The sequence below is a fragment of the Hermetia illucens genome, chromosome 6 (assembly GCF_905115235.1).
Source record: "Hermetia illucens chromosome 6, iHerIll2.2.curated.20191125, whole genome shotgun sequence".
In the NCBI taxonomy this organism is placed as follows: Eukaryota; Metazoa; Arthropoda; class Insecta; order Diptera; family Stratiomyidae; genus Hermetia; species Hermetia illucens.
In genome coordinates this window covers 55,805,908-55,823,254 of record NC_051854.1, presented here as the reverse complement: position 1 = coordinate 55,823,254, position 17,347 = coordinate 55,805,908, and the positions used below count along the sequence as shown (strand labels likewise).

At 42.5% G+C, this 17,347-nt stretch overlaps 1 protein-coding gene across 2 annotated transcripts in view; it reads right to left on the bottom strand.

Annotated features, from left to right (window-relative positions):
• Nucleotides 1-1,311: 1,311 nt before the first annotated feature.
• Nucleotides 1,312-17,347, bottom strand: part of LOC119659146 — a 103,043-nt gene continuing 87,007 nt past the window's right edge. Inside the window, exons 7-16 of one of the 2 annotated variants that reach the window (XM_038067087.1) lie at nt 7,703-7,747; nt 7,488-7,578; nt 7,094-7,424; nt 6,376-6,961; nt 3,404-3,580; nt 3,136-3,328; nt 2,794-3,058; nt 2,565-2,742; nt 2,479-2,490; nt 1,312-2,388 (exon numbers count right to left, since the gene is read on the bottom strand). In XM_038067087.1, the coding sequence (XP_037923015.1) occupies nt 1,509-2,388; nt 2,479-2,490; nt 2,565-2,742; nt 2,794-3,058; nt 3,136-3,328; nt 3,404-3,580; nt 6,376-6,961; nt 7,094-7,424; nt 7,488-7,578; nt 7,703-7,747 (2,758 nt within the window). In that variant the 3' untranslated portion in view covers nt 1,312-1,508. The remainder of the gene's footprint in view (nt 2,389-2,478; nt 2,491-2,564; nt 2,743-2,793; nt 3,059-3,135; nt 3,329-3,403; nt 3,581-6,375; nt 6,962-7,093; nt 7,425-7,487; nt 7,579-7,702; nt 7,748-17,347) is intronic. The other variant, XM_038067088.1, reaches the window with a different exon arrangement.

The following is a 17,347-nucleotide window of genomic DNA, read 5'->3' as shown; positions in this document are numbered from 1 at the left end:
TAAAATCCGCGCACGGTTGTTGTCAGCCAACAGAGCCTATTTCAGCTCACAAAAACTATTCTGCTCGAAACGTCTGACCATAAGGTCAAAGCTCTTACTATACAGGACAATGATCTTGCCAGTCCTCATGTATTCCTCGGAGATTTGGGTTCTTAGCAAGAAGAATTGCGAACTCCTGGCCGTGTTGGAGAGAAGAATCCTCCGAAGAATTTTTGGCCCCCTACATGAGGATAGACGATTCCGTAGTCTACATAACGACGAAATTTATGAAGGATACCATGATCGTCAGGTTGTGGATCCGGCTCAATAGGGTACGGTGGGCGGGTCACGTAATCCGTATGGATGAGGATGATCCCACCCGGAAAGTCTATAAGGGAAATATCTATGGTAGAAAAAGAAGACGAGGCAGACCCTGCCTGAGATGGAATGATGGCGTAGGTCAGGACGGCAGACAGCTTTTAGGGATATCGAATTGGTGGTGGCGCAAAACCGGGATGTCTGGAGTTCCTTATTAAGGCAGGCCTAGACCGGATACCGGTTGTTGCGCCGTTGGTGATGATTAAACTATCTAGATCACGCATGCTTCAAAGTATCTTTCAATGGCCACAAAAGTAAACTCTATTATATTTATGAGGGAGTATCGCAAGGTAGTGTCCTCCCCCAAAAATCTTGTTCTAAAGCAATTCTCAAACCAATCTGGACTTATCGACTGACTGACAATGCAGTTCAAGTTAAGCTAAAATCATGGGGAGTCTTCGAGTAGAAAGGTAGAAAAGACACCAGCTCGATTATTATTAGTCCAGTGGACATTGAGCCATTAAAGCTTGAAACTACGTTAATTGTTCTCACTACCATTGTAAGGGCATCGTTCCTATACCAGCTGTACAAGGATTGCAGACAGAGGCCTAAAAACGAAGTACGCACTATTCGGGTGACAAATCGTAAACAATAACAGTAGTAAACCCTGTGCCCATCGTTTTTCGACACTCTACAATCCAAACAAATTGGCACCCTTCGCACATCCAAACGCATTTCAGCATCAATCAATAGTATGCACTTTAATCAACGTTGTCAGCGCCCCTCTCAATAATCAACAATGTTGATCTGGTGGTAAACACTCCATAAAAATTCCTGTTCAACAATCAACAACACTTTTGATCTTGTGTCAGTCCGGGATCGCATCGGCCAAGTTCGAACTGCACTGGCGGAAGGAGAAATATTTTTAGTAGGCTAGGAGTTGAACGAGATAGAGATATGTATTATTTTACTTAATACTTATGAAATTAAAAAAAAAAGCCTGCACTAGCCCATTTTAGTTTGCTGCACAATTTCTTGAAGTTGAAATGCAAAGTAAAAGCGTGGGAGCGATGGATCTTATTACCAATTGAATAAACCTCAAAGTGCTAATATAATACAAAAGAACAGTCCTTTAACATAATTCTACCACAAAGATTACGAACACATACATTTCTAAAGTACCCTGCTCAGTGTCGTATTAAATGGTTCATCTATCTGGACATTAATGCTTCAACATTCAGTTGGATTTCCTGCTGTTGTTGGTGATTTTTCTTTGTAGGCAGCCCCGAAGAGCTAGGAGTTGGCGGGCTCCTATTTAAGCTGCTATCCAAACTGCTATGATGTTGAGATGAAACTGGCGAAAGAGGGATCTCCTCAATTTTCTCAAGATCTTGCGCGATTGACGTTGATGTTTGCTTATGCAACCTTGGCATTTGAGTCTTGGATATATTTGTTGGACTACTTCGATTTTCTTGTATTAAAGGAATATCTAGGGTTTGTCCTTTTGGTTGTAAGGAATTCTGAGAAGTTGGCGGCAAATCATCTTTGTCCAAACTGAACTGTCGTCTCAGCAGACGGCTCGATCCTGGTTTGCTATCGATTTTATTCAATGCGTAAAGATACTTTCCGTCATTAAATTGAGTCAGGTTGCTTTCGCTAGGACTTAAGCATTTGTATTGGTTATACGGCGAGCTTAAGTCCATCATTTCTTCAATTTTCTTATATAAACGCGAAGACGATCCTCCTGTAGGATTAAGTCGATTGAAATTGGCTGGATTGAGTAGTCCATCCTGTGAGAATTCAGATAGCTTTCGTTGCTGCGGGCTTGGACCCGGTGTTTTACTAGTAAGTTCTCCTAAGCTTGGTATGTTTGCAGAGAGGGTGGTGTTGTTCGAGTCCAAAGAGTAGGAATTTGGCAACAGGGAGGACGTTTCTGTGTTTGGTGGAGGAGTAATTTCCACTTTTACTTCCACCGTATCTCCAGCTAAAGATGATGATTGGCTTGATGATAGAGTTGTAGTGCAATTCCGAGCGATTCTATTCGTCCCTGCTTTCAGGATGATTGAATTCCGTATAAGTGTTTCATCCAACCTAGAAAACATTAATTTGATAATCTGTGTAATTTCAACTTTTAAAATTTTTAAAAAATTACGAGTTCAAAGAACATTATATTTAACTTACCCGTGGGATTCTCTAATGCAGCGTAGGAGAAATAGTTTGCATTGAAACGAATGACTATATACGAATATTCCAAACAATACACTTACCCAATAGGAGGTGGAGTCGGTAAAACTTTATCGAAACCCTTTTTCCCGAGCAACCAGTACGTATTCATCATCCCTTTACCTTTGATCTCAATCGGACCACGCGTCTCAATACTATACCCTCCAGCCGTTTCGAGTTGATCACGCGTTACTTCGGACATATGAATCCGCCATGGAGATCCTGGAATACATAATTTTAACTGATTCTTTACTCCCTCAAAAGTACCTCTACCTGTCGATTCCATTCTTGATGCTGTATTAACCGTGTCACCAAATAAACAATACCGTGGCATTGTCAACCCAACCACTCCTGCACAACAGGGACCAGTATGAAGTCCTATTCTCAGCTGGATTGGCACTCCAGGCAAATGTTTTACCTTGAACTGTCCACTTTGATGCAGTAAGTCTAACGCCATTGTAGCTATTTCCTCAGCGTGATTCGGTATTCGGACGGGGAGTCCACTTACAACCATATATGCATCACCAATTGTTTCTACCTGAATGTCGAAAGCAAGACGTTAGACATATCAAGCGGGAGAATTGCAATGACACAAAGTCCTTACAAGGGACTTACCTTATAAACATTATACGCATTAATTGTAGCATCAAATATTGTATACAAATCATTTAAAAGATCCACTACTTGCACTGGACTGCAATGTGCCGCTATTGTTGTAAAACCAACAATATCACTAAAATAAATCGTTACGTCCGAAAACTCCTCAGGTTCGACTGCTAAGCCCATCTTCAACTTTTCCGCAACGGAACTGTTGGATGTAGTAAGTAAATTGAGTAAATTTTGATAATGATGCATATAAGAAAATGCATTAAGAATTCTTCACCTTGGAAGCATGCGATTCAAAAGTTGCTCCGTTTTCTTACGCTCAATATCTAACTGTTCGGTTCTCTCTCGTATCAATTCCTCTAAGTTATTTGAATACTTCTCCAACATTTGAAACATCGTATCCACAAAGTTGACCTTTCGTCCGTGATTGAGAAGTTTGAAGCGTTCATATATTCTGCAAGAAAATCGTATTGGCGATTAAACTCAATTAATATAATAACTGGAATTCAGACGCAATACTATTTGAAGAAGTAAAAAAGCAAAAAGACAGAATAAGACAATCTTCGAGCAAGGAGTGCACTGCAGGATAGGCTGATACAGAATATAGCTCCCTGAGGCCAACCTATATCTCTTTGAGGGTGAGCTGTCCCCCCTCTAGGGTGATGTGTGGCTTACCAGGGGGCGAAGCCTCTCGTCTACCAAGACCGTTAGTCAGTGGTGATAGCCACACCCTGTACGAGGTGACCGTACTATTAACAAAACGCTACGTATCTAGACCGGGGAGTCAAAAAATACCTCACCTAATCCAGGGTGTCATGCGAACCGTGCTCATTGGATAGTTTGGGGGTAACTGACTGTATTCGAACGGAGCCTCACTGATACCTGGTAACCTCAGTGAGTAAGTTAGACCTTACCGTGCTACAGGGGACTATGGCACGGCGGACTTCCTAATCCTCATACTCGTGGGAATCAAATGAGTACCCGTAATAAAATAAAAAAAAAAAACTTCAGCCAATAAAGCATACCGCACACAAACTGATTAACCGCATCTCCGAAATACTGAGAGCCAGGTGATTACACCCCAAGAAGTGAGAAGTTGGGATGTCAAGCAGTGGAACCAAGGTCAACATTGGTGTACTGCGAGGCCAACAACCAACAAAGACCACTGCTAAAAAACCAGGGACTAGCAAAAACACGGCTGACATAAATATATCAGACGTCAGGAAGGAGACGGTACGCTACCCGAAGGAAGGCCTGAAACCAAAAAAGACCCTTAAAAAGGCTCAGGATGGACCTAATCCATCTTTATCGGAGCCAAGAAAGCGAGGAACAGCTGAGATTTGCCCACATGAATGGCATTCGACTAGCCATACTGCCAAACATATTTCCCGAGCAAATACTCGCTCGTGAGGAGCAGGAAAGCATCGAAGACGTTGTCGTCAGGCAGATATGCAACGGATGGACTGCGATCGCTTCTTTGCTTCCCCGTCGGCATTCTTGTAAATTTGCCAAACGGCCAGCGTTTTGTGGTCCTTCATTTAGATATCATCATCCCAAAGCAATGCATCTCGGTTTATGAACCGCTTAAATGGTTTGATGATCCTGAGGGTTGCATAGGTCACTTTCCGGACCGTGTCTTTAACTTGGTTCCACGATTCTTCCACATTCGTAATGGTTGGTAATCGTGTAAGCGCGATCATTTCTTCTTTCTTCTCACGAAATTCCCACCATTCAATGCGCGGTGGGCCAGTGCGTTTCTCATGCTGTTTTATCGGTCGCGACCACGTATTAACAAGTACAAGGTCATGGATGTGGGCAAAATCGACTATACGCTCGCCACCCACATTGCGAGTTCCAAACCCCTTTCGTCGTGACACCTGTTACCGTTCGCTTTTTTGCCCACATGACTATTAAGGTCGCCTGCAACGATGATATAGTTATCATCAAGTACGCTATATGTCTTTGCATCGAGAAGTTGCCAGAAGGCCTCTTTGGTACGTACGCGGTGAAGAAGTGAATTCAGCAATCAGTTGATATTATTGTCATCAAATTGTTCGACTTCTTTAATGGCATTAGGCAAAAGCCTAATGAGATGGCAATGCCAACATCGCATTGACTGTTTGTGGACTACCAAAATGGAGAATATTATAGTGATTTTCATCGTGTTTGCGTTCTATGTCGCAGTTTTTGGTACCAAATCATCAGGTTTTTTTTGTAGATCGCAGATATGATTCTTTCCAGTGAATGTACCAATATTTAGCGTGCAGACGGGTATTTGTTTTGCTCGGACTAATTTACTTACGTTTGGGCACCGTCTATGCGTCAAGAACCCTTGCCCATTTCTCGACAAGCCCTAGCATTTCTGCGAGGCTTTTTAATGAGATTGGATGCATTTTATTGGTCGGCCTATCGCGGAACCTATCTGGAAGAGAGATCAGGTAGGATTTAGAATAGTAGAATAACTAAACTTTGCCTCTTTCGTGGATCTCAGCATTTTATTTTTGTTTTACCGATGATAATTCAAAGTATGTTGCCTCAACCCCTCCTCCTTTACCTGGGCTCGAGACCAGCATGCTATGTAAATAACATGTTAGCTAGTGACGAACACCACTCATTAAAAAAATTAGAGAGCAAATCATCAAAAATCCCACACGAATACATATGCATAACAATTGACCATAATTGGAACTTAAACCACACTCGGGGTACTTAGTTACTAGGGCTCAAAAATTCTGAAGCATAGTAACTAATTTGCAATCAGCAATCAAACAATGGGGAATCCATCACGGAATGGCAAAGCAAATGAATCATTCCATGTGTATCGAGGTGACTTCAAGTCACCGATAAGTAACCCATGAAATGACACATTTTCTTAGTGGACACAGAAGTTGTTGAGCTTATCTCCATCGAGTTAGATATGATACTTCACCATATTGCCGGAGATATTTAAGTTGTCTAGGAAGCAGGGAACATGTAATATTTGAATGTCCGATATTCTCAGCAAACACAGCCAAATTTTAAAAATTCTGGAGCACATGAGAGGATTGGATATACGTTTTCTCAAGTGCGAATTCTACTAAACCATTAAGGAACTAAATCTAAATACAAGATGAGAGAGATGATGCTTATATTTCTGAAAAAAAACAGTAATCCTTATAGTGATTTTAGGGGCCATGCGAAATAAAAGCCTAGCCCTGCACACATGCTGGAAGTATAATAATAATAAAAGTTACAATATAAGTAACTTACGAGTTGAAATCCGGTCGCATATCTGGTGTTTCCGCCCAACATTGTCGCATTATATTAATAGCTTCGGGAGGTGCAGCACCTTTTGAAACTGATGGCCGAATCAGTGGTGGTGGCTTTTTCAATTTCGTTATTATTTCTTCAGGAGTCAAAGAAAGCATACAATACGGTTCACCTCGCACTACAACTTCTTGCATAACTATTCCAAATGAATATACATCTGCAAATTGAGTTCCACACCGATTATGCCCTTTATGATTACGTAAAATTTCTGGAGCGGTCCATAGAAGCTCTTTGGCACACTTATGCGGCCTATTCAGTCCTTGAGCTTCATAAAATGCTGGCAAACCATAATCAGTAACTTTTAGGACCCACCGAGCATCGACTACGCAATTTCTTGATGTTAGAGCACCATGAACACGTAGGGGTGTGGAATGAAGGTAACGCATTCCTCGTACTAAGTCCGTTAAAAGACTTAGTCGGAATGACCAGTCCAGTTTTATTTCGTCCATTATTAAAACATCCTGGAGGGAGCCTCTTGAGCAGTAATCGAAAACTAGTGCTGATCTTGAGGTGTCACTAAGCCAACCTGAAAAAGATTATCCGATTTGTAGAAAGCTTATTCAATCTTAATACGTAAAAGTAACTATATTTATCTGGAAGCATAACAACAATCTGTCTATTTTTTTCATCCATCAGAAGTCAACTGAATCTCGCTTACCTATTAGAGGATTTATATTTTCATGTCGTAAGCCATGCGCTAAGACTAACAAATCCATTGCTTTAGACTTTAATTCCAGCGATCCATTCATAGGTACTTCCTTCAGTTGAACTAAATCTCCATTATATCGTGCTCGCATATCCAGAAATTGGTTATTATGTCTTGCTAAGCTTCCAGAACCTGAGTTATTTTTACCGACAGCAGCCAATCCAAGATTTTTCAAAGATCCGATAGATCCTTTCAGCAAATCCGGCTTATCAACTTCAGGACCACCGAATTCTTGGAGTTGTTGTAACCAACAACAAAGCATAGCTTCTATACCTTCGTCCACCTGAAAGACGATGAATCAAATAGTTATTAACGAAAATGAAAACGCGAATTTAATGCCTCTTACTCTTCTGGAATCTACGGGGAAGACGAAGTCATTTGCTGATAAAACTATTTTATTTGGTCCTTTAGATAGGCGCTTCCTTAGTAAGTAGTTTCTGTGAAAGAAAGGGTTCTTATCAGAAACCACTGCAACTGATTCTGTTAGAAATAGACGTTTGTTTCTTCAAATGTGAAAAAGAGATGTGTTAAATATGTAGCCCATTTTCGTTGAATCTTTACCTGAAGGTTACTGTGCACTCTTCTAATATTAATACTGGATTTTTTCTAAAAATAGAAGTTCGGAAAAATCAGTGTATCTAAACGTACCAAGAAGCAAAAAGTTCATATTTTTCATACATATTCAGTCAGTAAGCTGACAATTCATTAATAACGATGCAATCGAAAAGAAATTATTATATTGGTAAATACGTGGACTATATACTTTTAAGCGATATCAGCGTAGACCATGCAAACTCAACTAGTTCTTTTCTAGACCTTTTATGACCAGTTTAATTGTATTACTGTATAACTGTATGTAGCTCTAATATCATTTTGAATGAAGTGCTCTAACACACTTCAAGACCCTCATCCAATGTGGATTGTTGTGTCAACGATTCTTCTTCTTTTTCTTCAACCTTTGTCCCGTTAACAAGCGGGGTCGGCTCGTCGTGATCGGTTTCATCATTTGGCCCTATCAAATGCCTGATCTGGATGCAATCTCGAGACTTTTAAATCCCCACCCAGCGTATCAAGCCGCCGTTGTTTCGGCCTGCCTTTTGGTCATTTAACATCTACTTCCATGTTCAGACCAATCTTGGCAAGTGAATTCTCGTTAGCGCGAATTGCGTGACCACACCATCGAAGATGTCTTTCTCGCAATGTTTCCACAATCGGTGCTACCCCATATCGATCGCGGATATCCTCATTTCGGATATGATCAGAACGTATCACGCCAGTGGTCCAACGCAACGTCTTCGTCTCCATTATCGCAAAGCGCCGTTCATTGTCTTTTATATTCGGCCAACACTCAGAACTATAGACGGCGACAGGATGGACGACATTGCGGTAAATTTTAGATTTGAGACGTTCGTTGATGCGTCGATCACAAAGAACACCAGTTGTGGAATGCCACTTTATCCAGGTTGCGTTAATGCGTGAAGCAACTTCATAACGCAGTCCTCCATTGGCTGATAGCGTTGAGCTAAGGTATTTAAATCGCTCATTTCTGGGCAGGTCCCTGAAGTTGACGATGATTGTGCCTCTTTCATGCGGATCGGTCGTCAAAAATTCAACTCAAACTTCAAATTCAAAATGCCAACGATTATCATACTATTATTAATATTCATCCAAATAATAGAGTGATAGTATTCGCGTTTGCAGTTTTTGAAAGTAATTGAAAGTGACACCGCCTGGAAAAGCATTTCAAGCAATGCTGCTAATTGGATAATGGAGAAGTCAAGATTATTGGTTAAGTCGTGCACACATCGCGTCGCCAAAGTCAGCAAGCACAATTTAGTGCCGCACCTGGGACAGGCGTCGGGATTTTACCTGCGTAAATTAGCATTATTGTGAAAAAGGGCAGACTTTGCATCTAACGTTTAAATCCATTTACACTGCGACCTACGAACTGCTTATACATGAATAAGTATATACCTTACATAGGAAACTTGTAAAAGCTTGCGCAACACACTGCAACGCCTGCGATTAAAGTATCATCGATACCATGCTCTTTGCCGCATTACAAAGTTTTTGGAACAAGACATAATCAAAAGTCCCTTCAATGCCCACGAATACTCCCATTGAGTGCTCATTTTTCAGAGTCGCTTCACTATCTTTGGAATCGAGGAAGCGTAGGGCTTTCATGCTGGTAACAATGTTAGTTTTCATGTAATGGGTGCAATTCCTTCCTTCCCACCTACTTTCGTGTAAAAGTTTTCTGCGTGAGTCCAATTTGACGACTCATTCCTGGAAGTCTTTCTTTTATCTTCATTTATATTCACGCTGTGTGCTCCGGAAGTTTAACCAGTTTTCATTTTTAAGGTTTTGTGTAAAACAAAACCTTATTAAAATCAGTTCACTGTCTGCCTGTCTGTCACACGCATTTTTCTCGGAGACGATTATAGTGATTGACACCAAATTGGTGGAAAAGTGGGAACTGTGCACGCTCGTACATATAGTAAGCTGCACGCTTCTATGTCGAATTTAAGGGGGTCCCCATACATGCAAGGGGGGGTGAACATTTTTTTTCACAAAATATGGTCATGTTGAGTATCAAATGAAAGGCCTCAATGAGTACTTTCCGAAGCCAGTCTTAGTTTTGACATTTGTTGGAAAGGTGGAGAGTGCAGTGGTTTCCCGACTTGTTATTGCTTTTACACACACTATTCAGAAGTCGTCTGGTTGATTCCCGAAGTTTTTGCAGTTCTCGGATCTACCAGGGAACCGTTTTACTGCGTTTGCCTCGGCCAATCACTCCTTCAAAGAACTCTAAAAGTGTGCGATTCGTAGTTCCCAATTGAACTTCTATCGCGAAAGCAGTCCTTAGTCGTCTAGAAGTCTACACAAGTTCATTGGACTCTTCTTAATCCGTTTTCGTACGATACCATCTTTGCATTGCAGTCTATTCGCCTGAAAAAGAAAGACTGAATTCCACTTTTCGACGGCCCGACAGTGAGACTTCGTCCAGCAGCAGTTGTGCGTTCTCATCATTATTGAGAGTTCAAGACCAGTTGATTATGCATACACAGCCAAACTCAACGTCAGCGCAAGATATGTTTACTCAGCCTAGGCTTAGGTTTGGCATTAGTGACGTTTATTCTCTTGCCATTAATCAGATATTATAAGATGACAGTAATTAGCCAGAGGACCCATTTCCATTCCACAAAGAGTGCCATCACAAATGTTTTCCATTTATTGGCTTATCTTAGCTTCATGCCAGTTCCGTTTACGATTCTAGCTTCCCTTCCTTACCTTCCTCCGTTCAAAATGTAGTAGACGTTACTAACGGATAGAATTAACCCTGTATTAACTTCGTCAGTGCAAGCCTCCATACGGGTGTTCTGCCATTACATCCACTATCCACTACTTTTTAAAGAAGCGCATCAAAGACGCTGGAATTTGATCTATTTTGGATAAACCAAACATCATTGTTTTTTGATCTCTAAAGGAAAATGATGCTCTACAGTTTCCGGTTACAACCGAGTTTCAATCTTGTCAGGAGAAGTAGAGCATCATAATAAATGTCCCTGAGCACCTTTAAACACTTTTGGCCCAGTTCGAAACTTAGCTGAAATCCTCTGTGTTTGTAGTTTCGTCCTGCGATGGCCAAATATCCAATGTCCTACTTCTTCCATCCTGGAGAGCTAGGTATTCAAAATGATGAACTTGGGTCAACCACCAGAATTTCAAGCAGGGATCACTTGTTTTAAGGCAGCCTCATCAGTGCACTCCAAAAGAGGAGGAGCCATCGTAAAAACCTTCGTTCCAGGCTCCATTTTCGCAGTTCTGGAGGGATGTAAATTATCCCTCCGACATTTTGCCATTGTTGTGGGAAACTCTTAAAGCAGCGGACAGAAATAAGGCTGCAGCTTGTGCATACGTTCTTTTTCTTCCCGCCTTCGGGTCCGTATTCCTATGGGAAGGACCGTTGTGATCTCTCTCGCTGATTTGATCACATTCTGGCCCCTTGGTTTTTCCGCACGCATATAGGCCCTGGGGTGGAGCACAATAAAGATGTGTGGTGGGCAACGCTTTTTGCGCGCATCATCCCTAACAGCCTGCTGCGTCCAGTGTTTTCGCAAGCATTCCGTCTTAGATATTTTGTGCTAACCTTGGAGGAAACTCCCACAGAAGCAGCTACAAATGATGCTGCAACTTGCGCATAAGTCCTATTCTTTTTTGCTTCCGTGTTCGTATTCCTATGGTAGGAACCAACTTTCATAAAGTTGTTCTCGCTGATTCAATCACCTCACGGCACAACGGTCCCCGCGTCGAAGTAGGCACACATGTGTTGATTTACTGCCTCTCACACGACTTACCGCTGACCAAAGAGTCTGCTGCATTTAGTGTGGATCCTACCGAAGCTACCAGTTTGTCCACACTCCCCCCCCCCTCTGCCACCCAATTCTCACCAAGAGAGTGTAATGTTCTATTCACCGATGAAATCAACTCGAAGAAAGGTGTGCTGTGCGTGATTCTAGGATGAATTTGAAGGTAATTTGGCAGTCAATTACTAAAAATTATAGTATTATACCATTATTAACTATAACTGTATTTCGGAGAATAGTTACCTTGATTTTTTTTTCAGATTTTTCGGTTGAGTAGTTTCTGAGAATGGGTCCGTCAAAGAAATCACTTTCGACCCCCGCACTTCTCACCTTTTCAGCAAAGTCAAAGCGCCTTCGGAAAGTTCTAACCGAAACCTTTCATTTGACACCCCACATGACTATATTTGCAGAGAAAAAATTTACACCCCTCTTTTTCATGAACGGGAACCCTCCTTAAATTCTACGTAGAACGATGTAACTTACTGGATGCATGAGTGTTCACAGTTCCCACCCTTCCACCAAATTTGGTGTCAATCGCTATAACCATTTCCGAGAAAAATGCGTGTGACAAACAGACAGACAGACCTGTCAGGAGTAGCCAGATCTCCCATCAGGTGCGACCGCAGTTGACGAATTAGACATACCTATTGATGTGTAAATATGTGTTGAATCACTTTTCTTTTCGGGCTATGTATGGGCTAGTTTTTGCCTATCTCTCGTGCGCTGAACAATATGGCTGTGGGAAGGATACCCAGAACATAAAACCACTATGGAAGACGTGAGAAGGAGGAAACCTACGGTGCAGGGGCTCGGAACTCTAGTACCGGCGGTTTTTCGGAGTGAGCAAGTGGGCTTCCGGTCATCGATATCCCTCGACGGCAGTGCCTCGGTGGCCACCGTGGCATCTAATGCTACAAGTGTTTTAAATTTGGAAAAGGAGGTGTTCTAGCGAAGTACCACTCTACCGAGAACACCAGTAACAAAATCGAAGAAACAGGAATTAAAAGCAGTTCATTCGATGACAAAAGTGGCAACAACACCGACCCCGCATATTCAAGAAGAGCGACAGAACGAGGTACGCCAAGGCCAGGAAAAAGACCCGAAGAAGAAGTTTGTCAAATTTGAGATCTCAACCAATGCCAATCATTATAAAATATAAAACCGAGGGAAGGTCAATGAATGCCAAATGTGAAGGACTATTTAAAAGCAGTAATCCGGTTAGAACTCATGGAGGACAGAGCCCTGATCCAGAGGAATTACCCTTGACACAACTGTCCGAGTTCATAAAGGACAAACACAACGTACACCAAGCCATAAAAAATATGGTGAGAGCTATTCGAGTGCTATACAACAAATCGCAGCAGGATGGATATGGGTCCATGGATAAGTCGAAATCTTCAGCCCCAACAGTGTCACAGGCGATTGAAGTGACACCTAATCGTATTGCAATCGACCTGCCACCAAACAGGAGAGTGCGGGAAAAAGTGTGAATCCTCTGGGAAATCAGCAGGCGCCTGAGAGCAAAAAACGCCATGCAAAAGAGAGAAAGCAGGTCACTCAACTGCGAGCTCCGGCAATCGAATCGGCAAAATCCAAAGGGAATTAAAACGGTGAATGAACCAAGGTAATTAATAAAAACGCGAAGACAAAGGCAAAAATATGAATTCGCCCAGATGCAGTTGTGATCTTGAGTAAGGGACGTGTCGTACGCGGGGATACTGAAACATGTGAAAGCTAAGCCTGACCTAAAAGATCTAGGCGGAAATGTCAGGAAGATTTGAATGACCCAGAAGGGTGACCTTATGTTTGAGCGGAAAAAAATCCAGCTTGGGAAAAACTAATGGCTTCCGAACTGAAGTTAAGAACTCATTTGGGGAGAATGTCACAGTACGAACCTAAAAACATGAGGTCTATATACAGTGCAATGATCTCGATGAAGTGATATCCAAAGAAGAAATTTGCACTGCCTTATCGAGGAATCCATTATGAGTTTGCTAAAAGCCTATGACAATAACAGTGGACGGAGCGCAGAAGTCACTCGAGGCCGAGAAAAATTCGCATCGGATGGGTTGTTTGCCATCTGAGACTGCAGATTTCTCTAAAGAGATGTTTCATAATTTCGTGAAGGCATGCACCAGCGGATTCGATCGGTCCGATTGATGCAAAAGGTGTGGGGAGAAAGGTCATATTGTCAAAGAGTGCAATGGTTGGCTTATTAAGAAGGGAAAGACGGGATTACCAGCATATTGTCGGAAGTGCTAAATGCCTGGAATTTAAGAAGGTGCTTTCAATGAAACAAATGTGCTTTATTCAAATAAACCTCAATCATGGCAGGGTCGCTCAGGATTTACTCGAGCAGAGCACCTGCGAAACCGAGGTGGAAGTTGCCATCATTAACGAACCCAACAGAAACCATCATAGTGGCGTATGGGTTACAGATTCGACTAGTGGAGCGGCAGTATGGGCATGTGGTCGTCAACCCACACAATGTACTGGGAGTCAGACTGCCAGCGGCTTTGTGTGAGCGAAAATATATATGTGGTTATGTGTACAGCCATTAGACCCAACCAAGTCTGATACTGTCCGAATTCGAGGAAATGCTTGACAGTCTTGTTCACGACACAAGGGGAAGGAGTCCAAGGGTGATCGCCGGTGAGTTCATTGCTTGGTCCCATGAGTAGAGTAGCAGAGAGAAAAATGCAAATGCGGCCGCAGTCGATTAGACGCTTTTGAACAGTTGGATATAATTCTGTCCAACGTGGTATGTCCTGGAGCGTCAGCAAAGACTACACCCACGTTGATCATCAGGCAATCTTCTTTGGGGTATGGGTGAAATCTCCGGGCAGAAGACCATCATGCCGGAAACCGAGAAAGATGTCAGGTTTGTTTGCTAGAGCTCTGGATGAGCAGACCTTCATATAGGTGTGGCTGGCACCTCAACAGAAAGAGCTGTCCTTGTGGCGTAACGAATAGCCAAAGCGTATGACGCGTCCATGCCGATGAGGTGCTCATTCCACAGTAGAAGACCAAACTACTGGTGGAATACTGAACTGGCCAGCCTTTAATCAACCTGCCACCCAGTCAAAAGAACGGCTCAGAGGGCGGTAGGTAGAATCGATCAGGGACAAAAAATGCACGCCTATATGGAATCCCACAAAACTCTCAAGCTCGTTATCCAACGGAGCAAGAGGAAATGCTTTAAGGAGCTCTGTTTGAAAGCGGACGTAAACACCTGGAGGAACGGTTATAGAATCGTGATAGGGCGATTCAGGGGCCGTTCATCTTCACAGATCACGTGCCCTTCACTCTTGTTAAAAATTATCCAAGGGTAATTCCTCCAGCGAGCAGAGAACACTGACAGCTTCCAGCGATCTCTGAATATGACGTATTGCAGTCACCAGTAAAGAGCTGCTATAGATCTGGGCTACAACAGGAGATAACAACGCTCCCGGTCTGGATGGCCTACCGAATAGAGGACTTTAATTTGCCGTGAAATCCAGACCGGACAAAGGACAGGGTATATTTCCTGCATCATAGAAGGGACACAACTTAGTACTACTGCCTAAGGCTGGTAAACCTCCAGGCTAGCGAACCTCCTACAGACCTATTTGTCTTTTGGATTGTTGCGAGCCAGGTGGGCCTCTCAGATCGACAGTATGGATTCCGTAAAGCCAGATCAACCATTGATGTCATCAAAATGGTTCTGGCTTAGCCGAAGATGCAATGCAAGATGCAAAGGGTTGTACTAGCCAATATTGCGTGGTGGTGACCCCGAACGTAAAAAAATCATTCAATTCAGCCAATTGGAACCTAATGGAGGCTTTGTTGTGACACCGATGTCGGACCCAGGAGTACTTTGTCTCTGCGGGTGTCTCACAGTGCTCCGTACTTGGCCCACTTCTGTAGAACTTCATGTACAACGATGTACTTAATATTCTCCTTCCGAAAGGAACCACGCTGGTTGTAGTCGCAAAGGATCTCGAAGATGCTAAGTTATACCAATGTGAAACGATCAGTACTGTCAAGGGTTGGCTAGAGGGTTCTGGTCTGACACTTGCGGTGGAAAAAAAGGAAGCGTTTCCAATCACCAAGCGCCCTAAAAGAAATTATGTCCGTATTCAAATTGGGAATTATTTGGGAGTGATGATAGACGGAAAGCTCAGCTATAAGCAGCATGTGTGGATGCTCAACATATTGAAGTCGGCTGCAAATATTGATACAAATCAACGTCAACCACTGTGAGGCGACTTAGAATCTGCCTCCGTAGACCATTCGAGGGTAATATGGTGACGTGACAGAAATTTGGAAACCATATCTGAATTTTGCCACCGCAACTGGCATGAGAGGTATATTGGGTAACGTCATGTTATAGAAACGTGGAAAACAGTCCACTCAAGAAAATGTGGTGCTCCCGAGAGCTGGTCACCTACCTCAATATCTTCTCGGCTCTTTCTAGTGCAATATGATAAAAGTACAATATGACATGGAACGGGGGACGCTTCAAGTAGAAAAGGTTTTGTGTTTCCCTCTGTGAAGAATGATGAGTTCATGACAGTTTTGTGTGTACATAGTTAAAAATTCAATTGCCCTCTGTGTTTTTAAACAACCGTTAGACTTCATATAAGTGTTTATACAAAATCTTAAAAAGGACTGGAGAGAAACAAATTTTTCATAAACGGATCTTGAATATTTCACTCGAATGTTAATTATTCTCGCTAATTGTGAGGCCAGCATCTTATTTGCATGGCGTAAGCTGCAGTAAATTTGTGTGAAATCGATGAGTTTGAATTGCTATGACTTTTATAATAATATCCGGATTTCCATGAAACTTAACAGCATCATCCGCAATTCGATCTTCTATGTTGTTACGCGAATGCGGTGATTACAGTTCTGAAGACTAAACTGTCGTACCATCTTCAAAATGGTTGGTTGGTTTTTGGAGCTGACGTTGCCACTACATATTTTGTCTTGCCTTCATTGATGTGCAGTCCAAGATCTCGCGCCAAACTCCGCCTGCTCGATTTGGATGAAGGCAGTTTGTACGTCTTGGGTCGTTCTTCCCATGGTGTCGATATCGTCAGCATTGGCCAGTGGTTGGGTGAACTTAAAGAGGATCGTACCTCTTGTATTTACCTCAGCGTCACGGATCACTTTCTACAGAGCCAGGTTAAAGAGTACGCATGATAGGACATCCCCGTTGTTGATGTCTAATAATCTCTAGAGTGATCCTGCTACTTTTATCTGGCCTCGCATATTAGACAGTATTAGGCTAGTCAGTCTTATCAATTTCGTCGGGATACTGAATTCTCTCATGTCCGTGTACAGTTTTATCCCAGCTATGCTGTCATAGGCGGCTTTAAAGTCCATTAAAAATGGTGCAACTGATGTCCATATTCCAACAGTTTTTCCATCGCTTACCGCAGAAAGAAAATCTGATCTGTAGCTAATTTACCTGGAGTGAAGCCTCTTTAGTATGGGCCAATGATGTTTTTGGGCGTATGGGGCTATCCGGTCTAGCAAGATAGAGGAGAATATCTTATAGATGGTATTCAGCAACGTGATACATCATAATTGCTGCACTGTGTGATATCTCCCTTTTTATGTATGAGACAGATAATGCCTCGTTGCCAATCGTCAGGTATTGATTACCTTGAGCACAAGTTGATGAACCACTTGGTGTAACTGGTCGCCTCCATATTTAACTAATTCGGCTGTAATTCCATCGAATCCTGGCGACTTTTAAGCCGATGAATTGCACGGACTGTTTCCCTATAGTTGGTGGTGGCAGTATTTGTCTATCGTCGTCAGTTGGCGGGGCCTCCAACCCGCCGATGTTCTG